Raw genomic sequence first — 18937 nt, forward strand, 5'->3', positions numbered from 1 at the left:
ATTTTTTTCAACAAAACCTTATTTGTTTATCAAATTTTCAACATTACTTATTCGATAATAATGTACACTTAAAGTTTAAAAAGTTAATGGATCGCACATCGAAACAGTTAGCACAATAGTTGACCGATTCCAGAACCAGCTTCGTAATAGATATCACGTAACACTAGAACAACGACGGCTGAATATGAATATGAATAGTATTGCTAGCCAGTTGGAGCTGGCTTAAACCTTTCTTCTCGGAGGAGGTGAGTATCGTGTGGGTCAAGCTACAACGGCAGACTAAAATTACTTTTCTGAGATTTTACTGTCAAAAAGCGTAAAACGCGTCCTTCTAGTGAACAAGATGATGCTGGCTGTTGGTGAAACGAGAGAGCAAAATCTTAATCGCACACGAGAGTACATTTTATTTTAGTGATGTGTGTTTTACAATCTTTATGAGATATCCTACAGCGATCATTATGATGAGATTCATCTTATCACGCGACCCGATAGAAAATCTTGATTTTGTCTCTTGCCCAAAGAACTTCGACCTTCCGATTAATCATTTTTTCCAAATATTCTAAGCTTGCAAAAGAATTTCTCAACATCGTTCAATTGAAACCATTCTTTGCAGTCGAGTTTTAAGCATGAAACTGACCTAACGTGACCAGCATTGCTTAAGAACTAGGACACAATATTTCAGATAATAATATATGCAAAAAATAGTATGTGCTGAGAATGTTGATTCTCAAAATCAGGTATGCAGAATAACTTTTATAAAAGCAATGTGGAATGGAAATGTAAAATCTAGATTGAATCGCTGTAATGTTCGTCTTTTATTACTAACGTTGTTACTTCTACGCCTCTACATTCAAAGAGGGATCGTATAGTACTCTGATACCTACCCCGATCAGGAGGCCATAACAAGGTTATATCAGTATGATATTATGATATCATAATGATCACATTATGATATTTATAACATAATCTGTTACAAATTGGTAACAAATTGAGCAAGAAGCAATACCAAAAAAAATTGTAACAGATTCTGATAGTTGTGGCTCATTTAGATATAAATGAGTAATATGGGTTTCGCCACCAAACATGCTAAATATAACCCTTATTACAAAATATGTAATTTGCAAAAAAACTAGTCTAATTAATATGATTATTTGAATAGCAAATGAATTTCGTCGCATAACATTTATTGTATTTGTTAAAATACTTTATTTTACTATCATATTTTTGAAATATCTGGAAATTTTGAAAAATAATTCTAAACAAAATGTGTTACAATCTAGATAAAACCATATCAAGGCCTGTTCAGAATCAGTTATTGACTAGAACCAATTTAGTTAGAATTTTTGTTATTTTAACCACTAACCGTCGCTCATTTATAACAACGGTTGTTATTATTTAACTACTTTATAACAACCGTTGTTAGAAAAGTTGGAAACAGACTAGTCCATTGATAACATAATTTGTTATAATTTTGTTAGCTCCTCCTGATCGGGACATCACTAGGTTCATAGAAGAAAAAAATTAGCACTAGGTGCTATGAAAAGTTGTCACTCAACATGTCATCTGACAAGACGATAAAAGATGTTTTCCGTGTTTTCCATTCAAAGTGGATCTGCCACAGAAGGTGTTTATACCGGGCGAAAAAAGTTAACTATGAATACCTATAGCTTCAATAAAACTTATAAAGTAACTCATAAAAATTTGATGTGATGTGATGTCTTTACCTATCCTTCGATAAGTTAAAAGTTTTGAACTTTTCGCTAGCGACTCAAACCTGTCCGTTTCCAGCCATCGATTGTTCATTTATACTGTCTCAAAAATCTGATTGTAAACTATCGGCTTTTGTTGTGTCAGGCTCGTAACATTGGAAATGTGCTGGTCGTACTGATATTGTTTCTTGTTTGTAACTTAATTGAGTTCTAATCTAATGAGAACACAATAGTAACATACATTTTACGAATAGTACTGTGGAACAATGCATACAAATAGTTATCTAATAGTATTAAAAACATAATTTCAGCATTGTTTATACTCTTCCATAAAACTTGAATTATATTGGTATGTGTAGGGGTGTAACTCTAATCGGAATACAGTTCATAAAATTTCACTAATTTTTGTTTTCGGGTAATGTCCGTATTCAACTATCACCCATTAAAATACTAGTTATTTGTTTATCATTCACTATTCATTTTCATGTGTGATAGAAGATCCCACTGAAGCTACATTTTCACGTATAGGTTTTCCTGCTCGGCATAAAATCGCCATTCTCGCGGAGATGTTTACAACTAACAATCAAGGTGGTCCCAACCGAACGCGTGCGAATAATTATCCGTCTAATAAGTGTTCATCTTATAATCTGTTAAAAGTTATTACACTTCATTCATTAACAAAATACTACACATTAAGATCCCTCCTCACAAACTAAAATGTGTCACTAAACTAACCAAGCGTGTATTTTTATTTCGTTAGCAGGTTGTCACGACCGCAGGAATTTTCTTTACGCCCGGATTCTGCGCATTTTCCGCTCCCTCATGTTTAACTAATACAACCAAAAGAAAATAATTTCCCCCGATTGACAGCTACAGCGATAAAGGTGAAAAGCGTGTTGTATAGTATTTGTGTTCGAGTAATATTGTTTGTAAAATATGCAGGTTCGAATTTGTAAACACTATCTCCTATACATCAATGAGCATAACTCATCCGGTGAACCTAAATTCAATGTCAATGCAGCATAAGTATCCGAAAGTATCACCCGGCCAATATTATGTTGAACTTATGTAACCGAAATGCTGCAGGAATGTTCAGATAGCATTTTTCTGCATGTGTTATGTAAACGAAACATAGTGTTGAAATTGTTTTATGTGTTTGTCACATCGTATTCCAATGACGAATTGTAATTATTTTCGCGCAACTGAAAGATTGCAAATATTTACGATAGCATTAAAATGTGGTTGTGTTACCCAGGTAACCAATAAGCATTTCCAATGCAATTTAAAAGCAAGCCAATAAGCGTTTAAGTTGCCTTAAATGCTACTTAAATGCTATTTTGGCAAAATATGCGGCTACTTTACTGCTAGCCCTCTTATAGTGCTGACAATGCTTATTTGCAGCTAGTTACCAACCAGGAGAATTTAAAAAGAATTGTGGTTGCCAATTTACAACAGTTATGCAGTCAAAAAGCTGATAAACAGCAACCTGCAGTATAAAACGCCAGGGATGCTAATAAACGACTGATTTACTGCTTATTTTAATGCTTATTGGTTACCTGGGTAGTTTTAAATCATAAAACGAACATGTTTCATCAACATTCGCTGATTATTTTTATTTTATACAGAGTTGTGATATTCCAAAATATCACCAAGTTGTGTGTTCTAGTTACGAACTTCAGAAGATTTCTTCTTTTGTTTCATTCTAATTTGAGAATACTGCTTTCCAATTCGTCTGAACCGTATTATGTATACCTATAGCAGATTTGTCGATGCCATATCCAGCATTGTATTAGTCTCAAACTGGGGTCAGCAGCTGCAGCATTTCTTTTTGTATAATCCCAATTTTAACTATCACTTATAGAACCTGATTCGGATATATTAGAACATTTTGGAAAAAAGTCGCAACATGAAACCTGAAACTCACTGAATTGAAACATTACAATACAATACAGCAACGATTATTAAAACAGAATTGAAACGCACACAGTGGTTCAAAACCGCAAAAAGTAGACATTAGCATTTGGGTAAAAATGCATAATTCTTAAGAGTGATGTCTTTGGAGAAGTTTATTTATAAAATATAGCGTATCTTACTGCAATATTAACTTTGTAGAATACAGTAACTCTCTTGCTCTTAACGAGCTATGAAAAATTCTATCAAAAAATAACACACTTTCCAATTGATTTTTCCGAAATTTCTATGGAGATCCTATGGAGATGTTGGTTTTTTATATACAAAATATAGGGTAACTAAAGTATTTTGGACCCCATTAGCAGCTGTATATAGTTTAGACATTTACAGCAAAATCTCAAAATTATGTACAGGTGCTGATGGTAGGACTAGTACCTACTTTCCTATGAAAGTTGTTTTGTTTGCGCAAAGTTGCCTGAAATTGCAATTTTTATTAAAAAGTGAGATTTTTTAGATATTTTATAACTCATTAAATATGCGTTCTAACGAAAAACTGTCTTTAGATAAATGTGTATTTTGACATACTGAATGATTTTGTAAAACATTTGAAAGCAATGAAAAATCGTGTGCAAAGTTATTGAGCATAATTGATTTTTAAGTGGTACTTTTGAACAAAGCATTATCTTTCGCAGTCAGTAAGAGATAGTAAAGCAAAGCCTTGGGCTTAAACGTCTTTCTAAGACTTGACCCTTCTTTATCAACTGACTTCGAGGCCAGTTATTAGAGTACGGGACCAGTGATTACATACCTGTAACTCTTTTCTTTCAGCCGCTTGTGCAACTGTTATAGATTTGAATGGAAGAGCATCGCCGCCTCTTTTTGTCAATACCGTGGACCGTTTTTAATCTGAACACTTTTTAATTTGAACCCCGTTGGTTTGCACGACGTGCAAATTAAAAATGGTTCAAATGTCATTCTCAATATGACATCATTTGCTTATGCAGACAATGCACATAAACACGATTTGTTTGTACTGATCTAGCGTGTTTAATCTGTTTCACAATGCGTTTTCCCAACGATTATGGTAGAAATCTGATCGGAGAATGAAATATTCGCTGCTTGCAACTGCCAACTGAATCAAACCACCAAAACAATAACAAAGAACAGGGCAGCCAGTTCACACAAGCTCCAGCATATTGTTGTTCAAATTAAAAGCTAACTCCGTTAGTTTGCATGAGGCATCGTTCAAACGAACGGGGGTCCACTGTATTATGAGTCATCTATGACCATCAAGGCCATCATACTAAGAAACACGTATGTCAAGTTTGTTGGAGAATGGGGTTCTTTAGTTATAGCGGAACATAAATAATGATCGGCGACTCATCTCTTCCCCTTTTATCCCGCAGCCACTTCGCATTTGTTTTCTCTTAGAAAACTCCTACAATGAAAGAGCAACAACGCCTTTTTCCTTATTTTGCGCCCCCCCCCCCTTAGTGGTATCCTCCTCATCAGACACTCTTCCTTGTTTCCCAGCCACTTCACAATGGTAAAAGCAAGAAGCAAAGCCTAGGTGCTACATTCCGTTGTCGAAACTCGACCTTCTGTTTTTATACGACTGACTTCGCAGCCAGCTGTTAGAGTGCGGGACAATTGCAGGGCCAGTTGCTACGAACCTATTGACTCTAACAGCGTCTCCCAGTCGGAATTCGAACATACAATGACTGGCTTATTAGGCCAGAATCATGCCTCGAGGCTAACTGAGAGGCTGAGAGGACTTCACAATGGGGCTGAATCATAAAAACGCGATTATTAGCTTTGACCTTGTTGATCACAATTGCGGTACATTCATTACACAGTTTGTTGCACACTGTGGCATGTGCGTCCCGCACATACACACACACAACACACACACAACACACACACAACACACACACAACACACACACAACACACACACAACACACACACAACACACACACAACACACACACAACACACACACACACACACACACACACACACACACACACACACACACACACACACACACACACACACACACACACACACACACACACACACACACACACACACACACACACACACACACACACACACACACACACACACACACACACACACACACACACACACACACACACACACACACACACACACACACACACACACACACACACACACACACACACACACACACACACACAGAGAGAGAGAGAGAGAGAGAGAGAGATTGCTCAGTTCAACGAACCCTGTCGATTGGTATATGTGGCTTGGCTCTCGTCGGCCTAGGATCGATTTCGTGTTTCGTGCGTGTCTTGCAGTGACATTTTTGCTGCTAGTTGGTCTGTGGGTACATCAGCTTTTGCAAAAATACTGTATGAAACATGCGATAAATCGGATGCGCATAGTTTATTGCATGTACAATGATACGTTATGAGTACTGTCGTCAGAAATTCAAAAGTATGTTTAGGTAAAATATTATCAAATGTTTATTTTTTTTAGCAGGTAATTTACAACGAAAAAAATAAGACCAATTTAATTTCTTGTTTGTGTTTGCCTAAAGAACTACCTGCCGAAAACTGGCATGAGTTACCAATACTTTTCCATTTCTGACCAATAATAACGACTGGCTGCAGTTGACAGTTCGAACTGGCTGCATTTGACATTGGATTTTTTCCTATAAAGCGTCCTGACAGCTCAATCACCCACACTAGCGAACACGAAATACGTGTGTATATACATGATGTTTACCTTATTTTGGGGAACAGCTGATGCTGGAGGAACAAACCGAAAAATAGCGATTACTAGTTGTGTTTCTCCGTTTGCCGCACTGCAGAGCACATATTTCGCTCAAATTTCCCGTCCTGTTCCAAATTCAAGCACATATGTTGAAAATTTGCTTGTATTTATTTAAGCCAGCGGAAGACGAAATTCATTCTGTACCTTGGTGACAAAGGAACGCATCTCTTTTGTTTACTGTTGTTGTTTGCCTCATTTTCAAGCACCAATACACACATAACTGGAAAGCTCTATTCGCGAATCTCTCAGCTTTTTATACAGCAGACATACGAGACTTGACATTCATTTCTCACCCCTGATTACATCCCATGCAGCCAAGAAGGATATCCCGTGATCCCTGCTGGCAAATTTTATGACCAGTATTCGAATAGTTTTATTCCGATTTTCGAGTAGCGGTAATTTTTTAGAAAAATCTGGCATCTCTGCTTCTTACACTGACACAATTTGATTTGACACATTCATTTTTATTCATTCTACTTCATTCATTTCATATAGGTGGAAGCACGGGAATGACACTTCCAATACCAACCTATACAAAAAAAACGTAGCCAACATAGAGCGGGCCCAAGCTGACAGCTTCATAGATGGGCTCAAGCTGACAACCGAGTCGGATGTATAAATTGTTAAATTTTGTTAGTTTTAGTTCGATTTTAGTCAAGGTTTTAGCATCACATAGCCAATTTCAGGCAGACAATTAATGCGAAATACGTGAAACTGTGAAAATGGTTAGATAAATTCGTTTTGTGAAATCGCTTTGCGTTTGCCGCCTTTTTCATGTGAGCAACGAAAATGTGACGTCATATCAGCCCCCTGGGTGGAAGTGGACGGCTCGTGTTATTGGCTCATGTTTTAAAATTCTTGTTTAATTAGTTTTCCTGTGAAATCAATAGCTTTACCATCAATAATAACCATAGTCTTCGGATTTAGTTTTGATTTCGCAATACTGATAGTCACGTAAGTTCACAGGGTTTGGTTTGTTTTAATCTTATATCTAGGAAAATGAAACAACCAGCTGCTTCAAAGCATTTAGTTTTTAACCATGAAATTTGAGTGGCACTACACTTATAGCGGTCACTTCTACATTGGCAATTTGGCATTGGCAATACGCAATACTCGTACAAGCAATTTGACCGGTTTCCGGTAATAATGCTATTGGTTTTGCAGATTGCGAAAGCTGACAGATGAGCTTTCTTTCATAAATCATAACTACATGTTTAACCAACTAAAAGATATGTAAATATGATTATGTATACTTTGTTGAATAAATATTTGAAAGTGGATATTTCAAATCTGTATGGATGAGCCTTTTATCAATACTAAAATCATCTAAGGACGTAAAATATTAACTTTAAAATTTCTTTTCTATCGTTTTATTACAGGTCAAAATGATGCGAGATATTTCTGAAGTCTTGGCGACATTTAAAAAAGAATCGCCAGTACCTTTAATGAAAGTAAAGCAAATTGATTACAAGTAAATGAAACAGGTATTTAATTTATTATTATATAAAATAATCATTTTAATATACAGGAAAAAAGACACGAAGGGAATGCCAGAACGGTTCTTGTTCGAATGTGCGATCAAACTGAACATGAAGCCATTGACATCTGCTATGGCCGCAGTCCTGTTTCACAGATTTTTCAGAGAAACCAATGAGTCGGAATATGATCCTTTTGTAAGTACCTATTAACCTTCCCGTTTTAAAATATCAGGCATGAAAAACAAAATTAGAAGTTTTTTTCCTAATGTTTTAAGTAGATTTATATTTACCTCGCAGAGAAAAAACCTAGACTCGATGTTTTAACAACCATATAGACGTTTTTTTGATTAATTTGTAGATTAACACGCATTAGGTATACAATAGAAAGTATAAACGTTTCAAAATGAAACAAATACCTATATCGAATCGACAACGTTCACGCTGTAGTTCTACAGTGCTGAATAGCCAGGATAATGTCTTTGAAAACAAGTACGAGATGCACTATTAGTGCTGCTCTTACTGTGTATTTATTGTTCAAAAATAAATATTTTAATCTTCTATTTAGAAATTTTTATGCAAATTTAAACAAACTAAAATAAATCGTTAAATGATATTTATGCAATATACAGGCTTTTTTAAGCCTCCCAGTTTGTCTTCGAGTACGATACTGGCCAAATAGGCCAGTCGTCATTTATTCAAATCTCGTTCGGACAGACTTTTAGATTCAATAGGATCGTTGTTGCATTAGCTTGCAAAACTAGCAGTTGACTGCGAAGTCTCGAATAAAAAATCCACCGGTCAAATTTCAAACGGAATGCTACGCGGCAGGACTTCGCTTTACAATGTTGGGCTTTTTTTAAATTCACAAAAGCTGGGATTTGTATTTTTTTTATTTTATTTAATTACTGTTACTGGGGCTTCTCAAATTGTTTGATTCTTTATCACTGTTCAAATTGGTAGGTATTTAATAGAAAATCTTGTCGGAGAAAATGTAAAATAAAGCCCTAGACGACTAATTGGTAACTGTCCCTTCACTACCTAACGCTAACATATCCCATTCTAACCTAATGACAGAATTTTTTTTTAAAGTCATCTAAAAAAAGAGATCTAATAAATAAAAAAAATCACAAGAAAAATTCAACTGACATGCTTAAACACGTGGACCATGAGTACCTACTAATTGTATTTACTAGAAGCAACCTACTAAGCAACAACATCTGTGATCTATGATAATAACTGGTTTTACTAAGAAACAGTCTACTATCGCAGAACAGTAATTTGATTGAACTTTGACTTTGTTTTAGTTTCGCTTTGCATTATTGATTAAAATACTGATAATTTTGCTAGATGATCGCTTCGTCCTGTTTGTATCTGGCCGGTAAAATCAAAGATGATCCAGTAAAGATACGCGATGTTATCAACGTAGCGCACAATACCATCAATCGCGAATCCCAACCACTGGAATTAGGCGATGAGTATTGGTCTATGAGGGACACTATTGTACAGGCCGAATTGTTTATTACACGAATGTTAAAGTTTGAACTAACAGCAGTTCATCCCCACAAGTACATGTTGCATTACATGAAGTCTCTGCAAGACTGGTTCGGTGTCAAAGAGTGGAATTCGTTACCGGTTGCTAAAACAGCTGCTGCGTTTCTTCAGGACTTTCATCACAGTGCAAAGATATTGGACCACAAGCCGGAACATATCGCGGTATGCTGCTTAGCTCTATCGTTCCAAACATATGGGGTTCAAGTACCACTGGCGGAAGAAGCTGACGAAATGACTGCATGGTACAATGTAAGTGAGAGACGGTAGTGACCGATTTATATTTGATCTAATTCATTTATTTTCTTTTAGGTATTTTGTAAAGATCTGACACGCGAAAAACACTGGGAGGTAATTGAAGACATTTTGGAAGTGTACAACACTGAAGCAGAAATTGACGAGGACGAAGACTGAATATATTACACATTAAATAATGTTAACATCCCTCCGCTAAAACTATCTTTCTGGGATTAATTCTGACTTTTAATTTGCGATAAGTAAAAACATGAATACCTAAATAATTAAAAAGAAAAACAGAATTTTATCTCTATGAACGTCTGTTAAACTGATAGTATTACTTTCGTCCGACAATAGAGTTTACATTAATCATTCTTATTACGTATCACAGTCAATGCTAGAAGTTTGCATGCGGCTGTCGAAAAATCTCCCAAGAGTTCTAGGAAATCAAACAACGTTTGCTTTGTTTGTAAGTGATACAACATGACGTGATGATGCTTGGAACCTGCTAAGCCAGCTTGCTCAAGCAAGCAAAGGGAAAAAAATTCAAGTATCTAGGATTAAGAAAAACAAGCGCCATATATTTTTCTGCATTTGACTCACCCCTTTTCATTTTAAGTTTGTTTTCAAATATTTTGTCACAATACAAATAAAACATGGAAAGTTAGCATCATACAAATACGTCATTTCTTTAAAAGCCGATGATTCGTTTTTCGTTATTTTGAAAGAAAATTTCCAACAGAAAACATTCAACAAATGTTGCAATCATTACAAAAAACAGTTTATATGTACATACGGAATAATAAAAAATCCGAAACCCAGTACATATTCAAGATGGAATCAAACTATACTACATTATTATAAACTAAATTAAATGTTTCAAACGTAAGGGGATATTTTTTGATCGATTATGTTAATTGTCAATTGAAAAACCCGATTTAATCCACTTAGTGGTGAAAGGAACCTTTGTTATACCATCTTATATGTCATTTGACATAGGCATTTTCAGTTAAAATATTATATTTGATTTGTATTTGAATTTGTAATTTTCATAAAACTGACAGAGTCAAATTATATACGCATCACTTTGAACTAAATTCTTATATAAACTGTTTCTTAGGCCCAGCCGTTCTCAAGTTATTCAGATGTGAAATCTCAAAATTATCTATTGGAGTCAACACATGCAAAGTATCCGATAACCGTGTAATCGACTTTCACGGATTTGAACCAAATTTTGTCAGATTGTTCATTTTAGGTCAGAAAGCAAAAATCTTAAATTTGGTGCCGATTGATACCTCCATTAGTGGTACGATTAGTGGTAGTACCTCCTTTTTAAAAAAAGACCCGTTTTGTCAAACCTTTTTATTTTTTTACTTACAAATAAACCAGGAAATCTCGACCAACATGTCAAAAGGTCCAATGTGCAAATGAGAGATTCTCTTTGCGTTTCTTCTCTTATGCTTATTACGGCGGCATAAATACATTTCAACCCAATTATTCTAAAGGATAAGCTTTCCAATAACACCAGTAACCGTTTCATGCAAAATAGATGCATTCAAGTGCATTTATGCCGCCGTAATAACCGTAAGAGACGAGTCGCAAAGAGAATCTCTCATTTGCACATTGGACCTTTTGGAATGCTGCTCGTCAAATATTAGGTTTAGAAAGAAACTATTTTCACATTCAAATTCCAATTCCTATCGAAAATAGTCGAGTAAAAACTGGCTTTTTTTAGCGTTTTGAGCTGGAAATGACCATAAAGAAATCGACACGTCTTCGGAATTTAATTCAACTGTTTGTTAACGCTGTGCTAGTTATCATCCATATGCATCCTAGCGATAAACAATTTTCAGAGTGTATTTTAACCTACTAAATACTTTATAGAATATAGGAAAGCAATGAAAACATCGTGTACAGAATTTTCGAGCAGAACTGATTTTAAAGTGGCTGTTAGCTTCGGGGTACAATGCTAGCCTAACAAGCCAGTCATTGTATGTTCGAATCTCGACTGATCGGTGTCGCTACAGAGTTAATAGGATCTTTGCCCTAGCCCCGTAATTTTCCTGTACTCTAATAACCGGCTGCGAAGTCTGTCTATAAAGAAGGGTGGCTTTTCGAGATTGATTTAAAATGATGATTTGAAAGATGGTGGACCTATGAGAAAATTTTTTGATGACATAGGAATCCCTCAGTTTAGTCGTAATGCTTCGTGCATGTTGTGAATCTGAATGCTTTCTGGTTAAAGTTCTGAAGGACGTTTACACCCATGGCTTTGCTTTGCTTGATTTTAAAGTGGTTTCTTCAAACAAATCATTAAATTTCGCAACCAGTAAGAGATAGATAGTTACTATATGCAGCAAAGTTGATTATTTTAGTGTTCTAGAATTTTTGTGAAGACGCTATTTTTTTGGACGCATATAAAAAACAAAAATTTGTGTCACCCTATTAGGTGGATTCACGGTCACCCTAAACGTGTAAGAAAATGTGCTATATTATATTAATTAACTGCTGCAATGAAACATCCGTTGAAAAATTACACATTTTTACTATATTATTCTGTTTTAAAGGTTTAGTCCAATTAACGGATTGGTCATTAAGGTTTTCTTGAATAAATTTCATCAATCATTTTTAAATATCTTTTGACCAGTAGAACCAATCCTTATGAAATTTGTAAAATACATTTGCAGTGTTAAGACCTCTCGTTTAATACTAAAACAATTGAAACTAGATAAATTATCTTGGTTAAAATCGCTATAAAGTATTGTAAATTTTAACGTGTAACTTCAATTGCTCATAACTTTCAAACTAAAAGTCCAATCAAAAAACCATTCAATAGTGATCTATCCGGCTATATTACCTTTCAAATGAGACTAATAGCGCATAAATCGGCTTGGCCATCTCTGAGAAACAGGCGATAATTATTACCTTGTCAAAACACGTTTTTAAGCATAACTTTTAAACTACTTATTTGTTTTCAATCAAACTTCCCGAAAATTTTTATAATTTAGGAAGAGCTTTCATTTGGTACTAAGATCATTGAAATCCGTTGTGTGGTTCCTGAGAAAACCGTAACACGTAGTTTTCACATTTTTGCTTATAACTTTTAAACGAAACACCGGACCACGAAGCAATTCAATAGTGATATACTAGGCAATAATACCTTTCAAATGAGACTAATAACGCATAAATCGGTTCAGCCATATCCGAGAAACAGGCGATAGAAAATGAGCTGCACACACACACATACACACACACAGACATTGCTCAGTTCGTCGAGCTCTATCGATTGGTATATGTGATTCGGCCCTCCGGGCCTCGGATCAGTTTCGTGTTTTTCGACCAATTTCTAAACCTTTGTTATATTTGTTTATTTGTTTATTTTATTGTGAAATTCAACTGACACAGTTGTCTTATTGAATAATATAGTCATAGTCATGCTTATAAAAAACTACTATTACATATTTTCTGTGCAAACTTATGTGAAGGTTCGCCGAACTCAAAGAGGGTTTCAACTGTAGAGAAAGTACGAATGCAGGCAGTTATTGGTTCGTTGCATCCAAAAGTTGTTCGATGAAAACTCGGCTGCAGTAGTCCGGTTGATCGGAGGGAGCGTTGCGACGCACGGAAGCTCAAAGCAGATAGAATTGTCGGTGAATCGATCTCGCCATTTAGGATCTTTGCTACACATACAGCTTGCTGAACCTTCCTACGCCGCTCGAGTGTTTGAAGACCCAGAAGACGACAACGTTCGGGATATGGTGGTAGATTTTCTGGATCACACCAAGGTAAGTCTCGTAGCGCAAGCCGGACAAAACGTTTCTGTACCCGTTCCACGTTCCACGCCACGTTCCACGCCAGTTGATAAGGACACCAAACTATGCACGCATTTTCGATCAGTGGACGTACCAGGGAACAGTATAGCGCCTTCAGACAGTGGGGATCACTGAAATCACGGGCAATCTTTGCGATGAAGCCAAGCTGTCGGGAAGCCTTCGATATTGCAGTGGTGCGATGTAAATTGAACGTCAGCTTGGCATCAAGCAGTACTCCGAGGTCATTGACTTGGTCGACTCTCGAAACTAGCTGTTCGTTTATTTGGTAGTTGAAGGAGATTGGACTAGCGATGCGATGGAAAGTCATTACTTGGCACTTCGGGATGCTGATGACCAGCCAGTTTTTCCTGCACCAGTCAGCGAACATATCCAAAAGCCCCTGAAGCCGCATACAATCATTTATAGAACGAACTGGTGAGTACAATTTCAAATCGTCAGCGTACATTAGCTTGCATCCAACTCCAAGCAGCGGGGCGATGTCGTTGATAAACAGTACAAACAGTAGAGGTCCCATGTTGCTGCCTTGGGGCACACCCGACAAATTAGTAAACCGGGAAGAGAAACAGGAGTTAAGCTGAACACGTAGAACTCTGCCGCATAAATAGAACTGAGCCATTCGGTGAAATTCCGAGATGCGCCAAGCCGCGAGATTTTCTGCAGTAGTATTTTATGGTCAATACGATCGAACGCTGCTTTTAGATCAGTATAGATCACATCGATTTGCGCTTTTTGTTCCATGTGGGAAATACAGGTAGACGTAAAATCCATAAGGTTCGTGCTTACGGAACGACCAGGCGTAAATCCGTGTCGGTCGCTGGAAATATAACATTTTGTTCTAGCAACGATAAAACTACTCACTACAATTTCAAATAATTTCGACGCAGCAGAAAGATTCGTAATGCCCCGATAATTGCGAACATTCCGGCGATCGCCATTTTTAAAAACAGGAAACATGAGTGACTGCTTCCAGATCGTCGGAAAAATGCCATCCTCGAACGATTTGTTGAATATGAGACACAAAGGCTCCACTAATACACTATACTATAACAAAGGTAAAAAGATACTCTAAAGTTTTGCGGTAAAAACGAATGAATCTTTTAGGGACGGAGGGTATTAGTTATATTACATTCGTTCATTAAACAATTTGCTACGTCCCTCGCTTCGCCCGTGTCAATAATCTTCAATCGATCACGATCACTAAATCATGGCATTTCCCCAACGGTGTGGAAAGTTACATCAACTACCCCAATACATAAGGCTGGAGATATCCACGGCATGGAAAACTATTGTCGCCCTAAGATGGTCTACGATGTTGTGTACATTTAAGTCTTTTTTTACACGGTGGATACATGGCGCGTAGAAGAAACCCGTTTAAAAAACGGCAAATTCAAAAAAATATGTAAACAAAAACCGCGTTTATTCGAAAAATGCTGTAAAAAACCGTATAAATTCATAAATCATCATAAAAATCGTGTTAATTCGAAAATCATAAGAAATGTGTAAAAAGACTTGAGTGTATCATGAGTGCGCCCATTAATTTTCGAACACCAACACGGCTTTATGGATTCCATGGTATCGTCAACTCATTCGAGTGCGGATCATTAAGGACTTGGGCATTACCATTGATTCCAAAGCCAAATTCAACGAACACATTTCAACGAATGTCGCACGTCGATCATTACGGTTTCCAACTGCAACAGCAATAAAAGACTTCAGCCTCCGAGCCAAACTTCGGAGTTGACACAGCTAGCAACGTGGAAAATAACTACCCGAACGACTCGAACATTGCCTAGACTTGGAATCGATAGGACACCGGGATGCACCGACAGTTGCACCATGGAAGTCCCTATCCTCCCTGCCGCAGTCGCGCCTTTCCTTTTGGCGATCATCAGTCGGCCCTGCGTGTAGGTGTAGCAAAAGGGGCTTCCAAAATTTCCTTCCAGGCAAGCGCACTACCACCAATTTAGACCCTCGCCTCATTGATTCGTCTCCCGTTTCTAGCACCCAACCGGTTACCGAACAGTACTCGCGACGTCCAGCAAAACATGCACGTTTACTATCAGAATGTAGGCGGAATGAACGTAAGCGTTCACGACTATCTGCTAGCGTGTGTCGATAGTCCATACGATATAATCGTTTTATCTGAAACCTGGCTTGACGAACGAACCTCCTCCACACAAATCTTCGGACCGAACTACAAAGTCTTCCGTTGTGACTAGAGTGCGCACAACAGCCGAAAATAAACGGGCGGCGCCGTTTTAGTAGCGGTTCATTGCTAACTCAAGGCCTCTGTCTTAGAACACATCGATTGGTTACTGTTGAGCAAGTTTGAGTGACTATAAAATTATCCGATCGCTCTTTATATCTGTGCGCTGTCTATTTCCCACCGGATCAAGTAAGGGACGTCGTGCTCCTCAAGGGTCATATGGCGTCGGTCTCCGCAATTTCTTCGGCTGCCTCCGCCTCTGATTATTTGCTAATTCTGGGATATTTTAACCTTCCCGGGATTAATTGGCGTGAATGCGGCAACGGCTATCTGTTCGTCGACTTCAGTTCTGTAACTCCTCCCCCGATCACCACCGAGTTGTTCGATTGCTCTATCATCCACCGCTACTAGTTCCGATTCATCAACATACACCATGCAAAACGACCGACGCACCACTGTCTATCTATTACGATTTCAACCGTGCCGATTTTGATCCAAGGTAATATAATAAACAGTACCGTGGACCTCCGTTCGTTCGAACGATTCCTCATGCAAACTAACAGTTAGTTTTTTTTTATTTGAGCAACTGGCAACCCTAAATATACTGAAACTAGTTTGAACTGGCCGCCCTACTCTTTATTATTGGTTGATTTGGTTGGGAAACGGAATGTGAAACTGATTAAACATGCTAGATCAGTACAAACAAATCGTGTTTATGTGCATTGTCTGCATAAGCAAATGATGTCACGTTGAGAATGACATTTGAACCATTTTTAATTTGCACGTTGTTCAAACCAGCGGAGTTCAAATTAAAAAGTGTTCAGATTAAAAGCGGTCAAACGAAGGGGGTCCACGGGAGCGAAAAGTCGGTTTTGTCCGGCGGCAGCTATATTTACAGGGTGGCCACAGACTCGGGAAAAGCGGGAAATGCGGGAAAAAGTCGGGAATTGGAACCTGTCGGGAAAAATGCGGGAAAAAGTCGGGAATTAGGTGAAAATTGCTATAAATCGGGAATTCATTAATTTACGTAAAGATGTTCAAGTTGAACACCTTGATAGAATCTGGGAGACATGTCGACACCCCTACAATTCTGAAACACATGAATCTTTAGACCTCAAACGAAATCTTCGTACCAGGAATTTTCGCCACCTGCAAAGACGAACTGAAAACCGTCTGTAACTGTGAGCGTATGGCACTCTCTGTATCAGCTTTTTCGTAATAGTGGTGTGTGGAGGGTACAGTCTTCCAGTTGGTTTCAAGGAACGTCGCTGGACTTGATCCCTTTGTTCTGCTGAACAACAAGCCAACGGATGAACACATCAGAAATTAAGTCATCAGCAACAAGATAAAAACGGGGAATATTACAATATTTAAAAATACTGGACGCAGTGGTTCAGTTCAGCAACAGAAGAAGAGAGCTCCATTTTTTGCTAACCGTCTCCTTTCAGTTGGCCTCTTGGTTATTAAAAAAATTTAATACTTCTTTCCGCACGTATAACAATTTTTACTGAATAACAATTTGTATAAGTTAAGCGCTTTATATTTTTACCTTAAAGTAGTCAGCTTTGATCTGTAGATTTTTTTACGAGAGATGTTTGAAATCAAAAAACGGGTAGCAAAAAGCAAACGTGCAAAGTACACCAACTGTGCCCACCTGGCTACAAGCAAGTGATCGTTTGCTTGTGAGATCTTATGTGTGATTAGTGAAATGCCAGTGTCATGTCAGTTCGTCAGTGACTTGGCCTCCTAATGTTGTGTTTGATATGCTTTGTGGTCAACTGTTAGTGTGTAGCAAAATTGATAGGTTCGATCATACGACGACTGGCTTATTTGATCAGTATCGTACCACGAGACCAACTGGGAGGAGACGATTAGTAATAAATAGAGCTTTCTTCTTCTGTTGCGGAGCTGATCCACTGCGTCCAATATTTTGAATTATTGTAATATTCCCCGTTTTTATCTTGTTGCTGATGACTTAATTACTGATGTGTTCATGTCCGTTGGTTTGTGGTTCGGCAGAACAAAGGTATCAAGTCTGGTTGGTGGACGGTTATCTGCCATGGTTTTCTGCCATTTGCCACATGTCGCCAGGTGAGGTTCCAATAATAATCTGAATACAGTTAGCAAGACCACGCCGTCAGTAGCTTCTGGATCAGCTTCCTCTGCTCTCCTGTTGAGTGTCTTCCTGCCGATTTCGTTTGCCCCTCTTCTCAAAATATATCAGATCCTTCTCCACTTACGCTTCCGAATCTCTGTTTCTATGTGGCGATATTGACGATAAGGTTCCTAATTGGAAATCCAAGTGTGAGACCACGAATCCTGAATGATGCAGAACGAAGACCTGCAGTTGCCTCCACCGACACGGACCACGTCTAGCATGCAATCGAACGAATTTCACGTTTCAATTGAAAATTCGTATTAGGATCGGTACGGTAATCTGATTTGTGTGTCGAGCCCCAATTCCCAAATTCCATAGTCCCAAATCCCTGGCCATCCTGATCTAACTTTGAAATTGGATGGATTAATAATGTTTAATCTCACTGACTTGGTCGACGCGACGTTGAATATGAGACCTACTATCTTGGAGTTGTTATCAAGGTTGCTCTGCACATCATATTGTCGTCAGCAGAGCAAGAGAATGTCGTCGGCCAAAGTCAAAAGCAAAGCAATAGCAAAGTCTTGGGCTTAAACCGTCTTTAGACATTATTCTTCTTTATCAACAGATTTCGCAGCGGGCCAGTGTAACAATCCTACTGACTCTATCTAGCAAGCACCGCCTAGCCGAGATTCGAACATACGACGACTGGCTTGTTAAACCAGCATCGTACCTCGAAGCTAACTGGGCGGAAAGTGAAAAGACCCCAGGGTAATCTTCGGTCTGGTTCACTATCAATGGTTCCAATTAAAATCTGGTCCATCACAACGAGGAGCAGTTGCGGTGACAGTATATATGTAGCCTTATGTCACTCCTGCAGTAACACATATAGGGACCGACAGGAGGCCATCGTGCAGTAATTTGCACTAAAACAATGAGATAGACTACTTTATCAGGAACTCATCTACGCCTTAGTACGCCCCAGGTGTTTTCATGTTTCGGTCGAATGCTTTCTCGAAATCAACAAGTACCAGAAGAAAACAGGTCAGAATTTCGATGACTTGCTCCAACATAATACGGAAAGTCGTATTATATCGATTGG

The 18937-nt window shown here is 37.9% G+C and overlaps 1 protein-coding gene across 1 annotated transcript; it reads left to right on the plus strand.

Annotated features, from left to right (window-relative positions):
* Positions 1-7267: 7267 nt before the first annotated feature.
* Positions 7268-10355, plus strand: LOC128736876 (cyclin-Q). The gene is made up of 5 exons (XM_053831375.1): positions 7268-7392; positions 7818-7909; positions 7967-8111; positions 9264-9716; positions 9777-10355. The coding sequence occupies exons 2-5, from the start codon at positions 7824-7826 to the stop codon at positions 9876-9878; spliced, it is 786 nt and encodes a 261-aa protein (XP_053687350.1). The 5' UTR covers positions 7268-7392; positions 7818-7823; the 3' UTR covers positions 9879-10355.
* Positions 10356-18937: the final 8582 nt, after the last annotated feature.

This window comes from Sabethes cyaneus, chromosome 2, assembly GCF_943734655.1.
Source record: "Sabethes cyaneus chromosome 2, idSabCyanKW18_F2, whole genome shotgun sequence".
Classification (NCBI taxonomy): Eukaryota; Metazoa; Arthropoda; class Insecta; order Diptera; family Culicidae; genus Sabethes; species Sabethes cyaneus.

Excerpts from the sequence above, each read along its gene's own strand:
- LOC128736876 (XM_053831375.1), top strand. The coding sequence starts at position 7,824 with ATGATGCGAGATATTTCTGAAGTCTTGGCGACATTTAAAAAAGAATCG. Across the intron at positions 8,112-9,263 it reads AGTCGGAATATGATCCTTTT|ATGATCGCTTCGTCCTGTTT; the intron begins GTAAGTACCTAT and ends TAATTTTGCTAG. Across the intron at positions 9,717-9,776 it reads AAATGACTGCATGGTACAAT|GTATTTTGTAAAGATCTGAC; the intron begins GTAAGTGAGAGA and ends ATTTTCTTTTAG.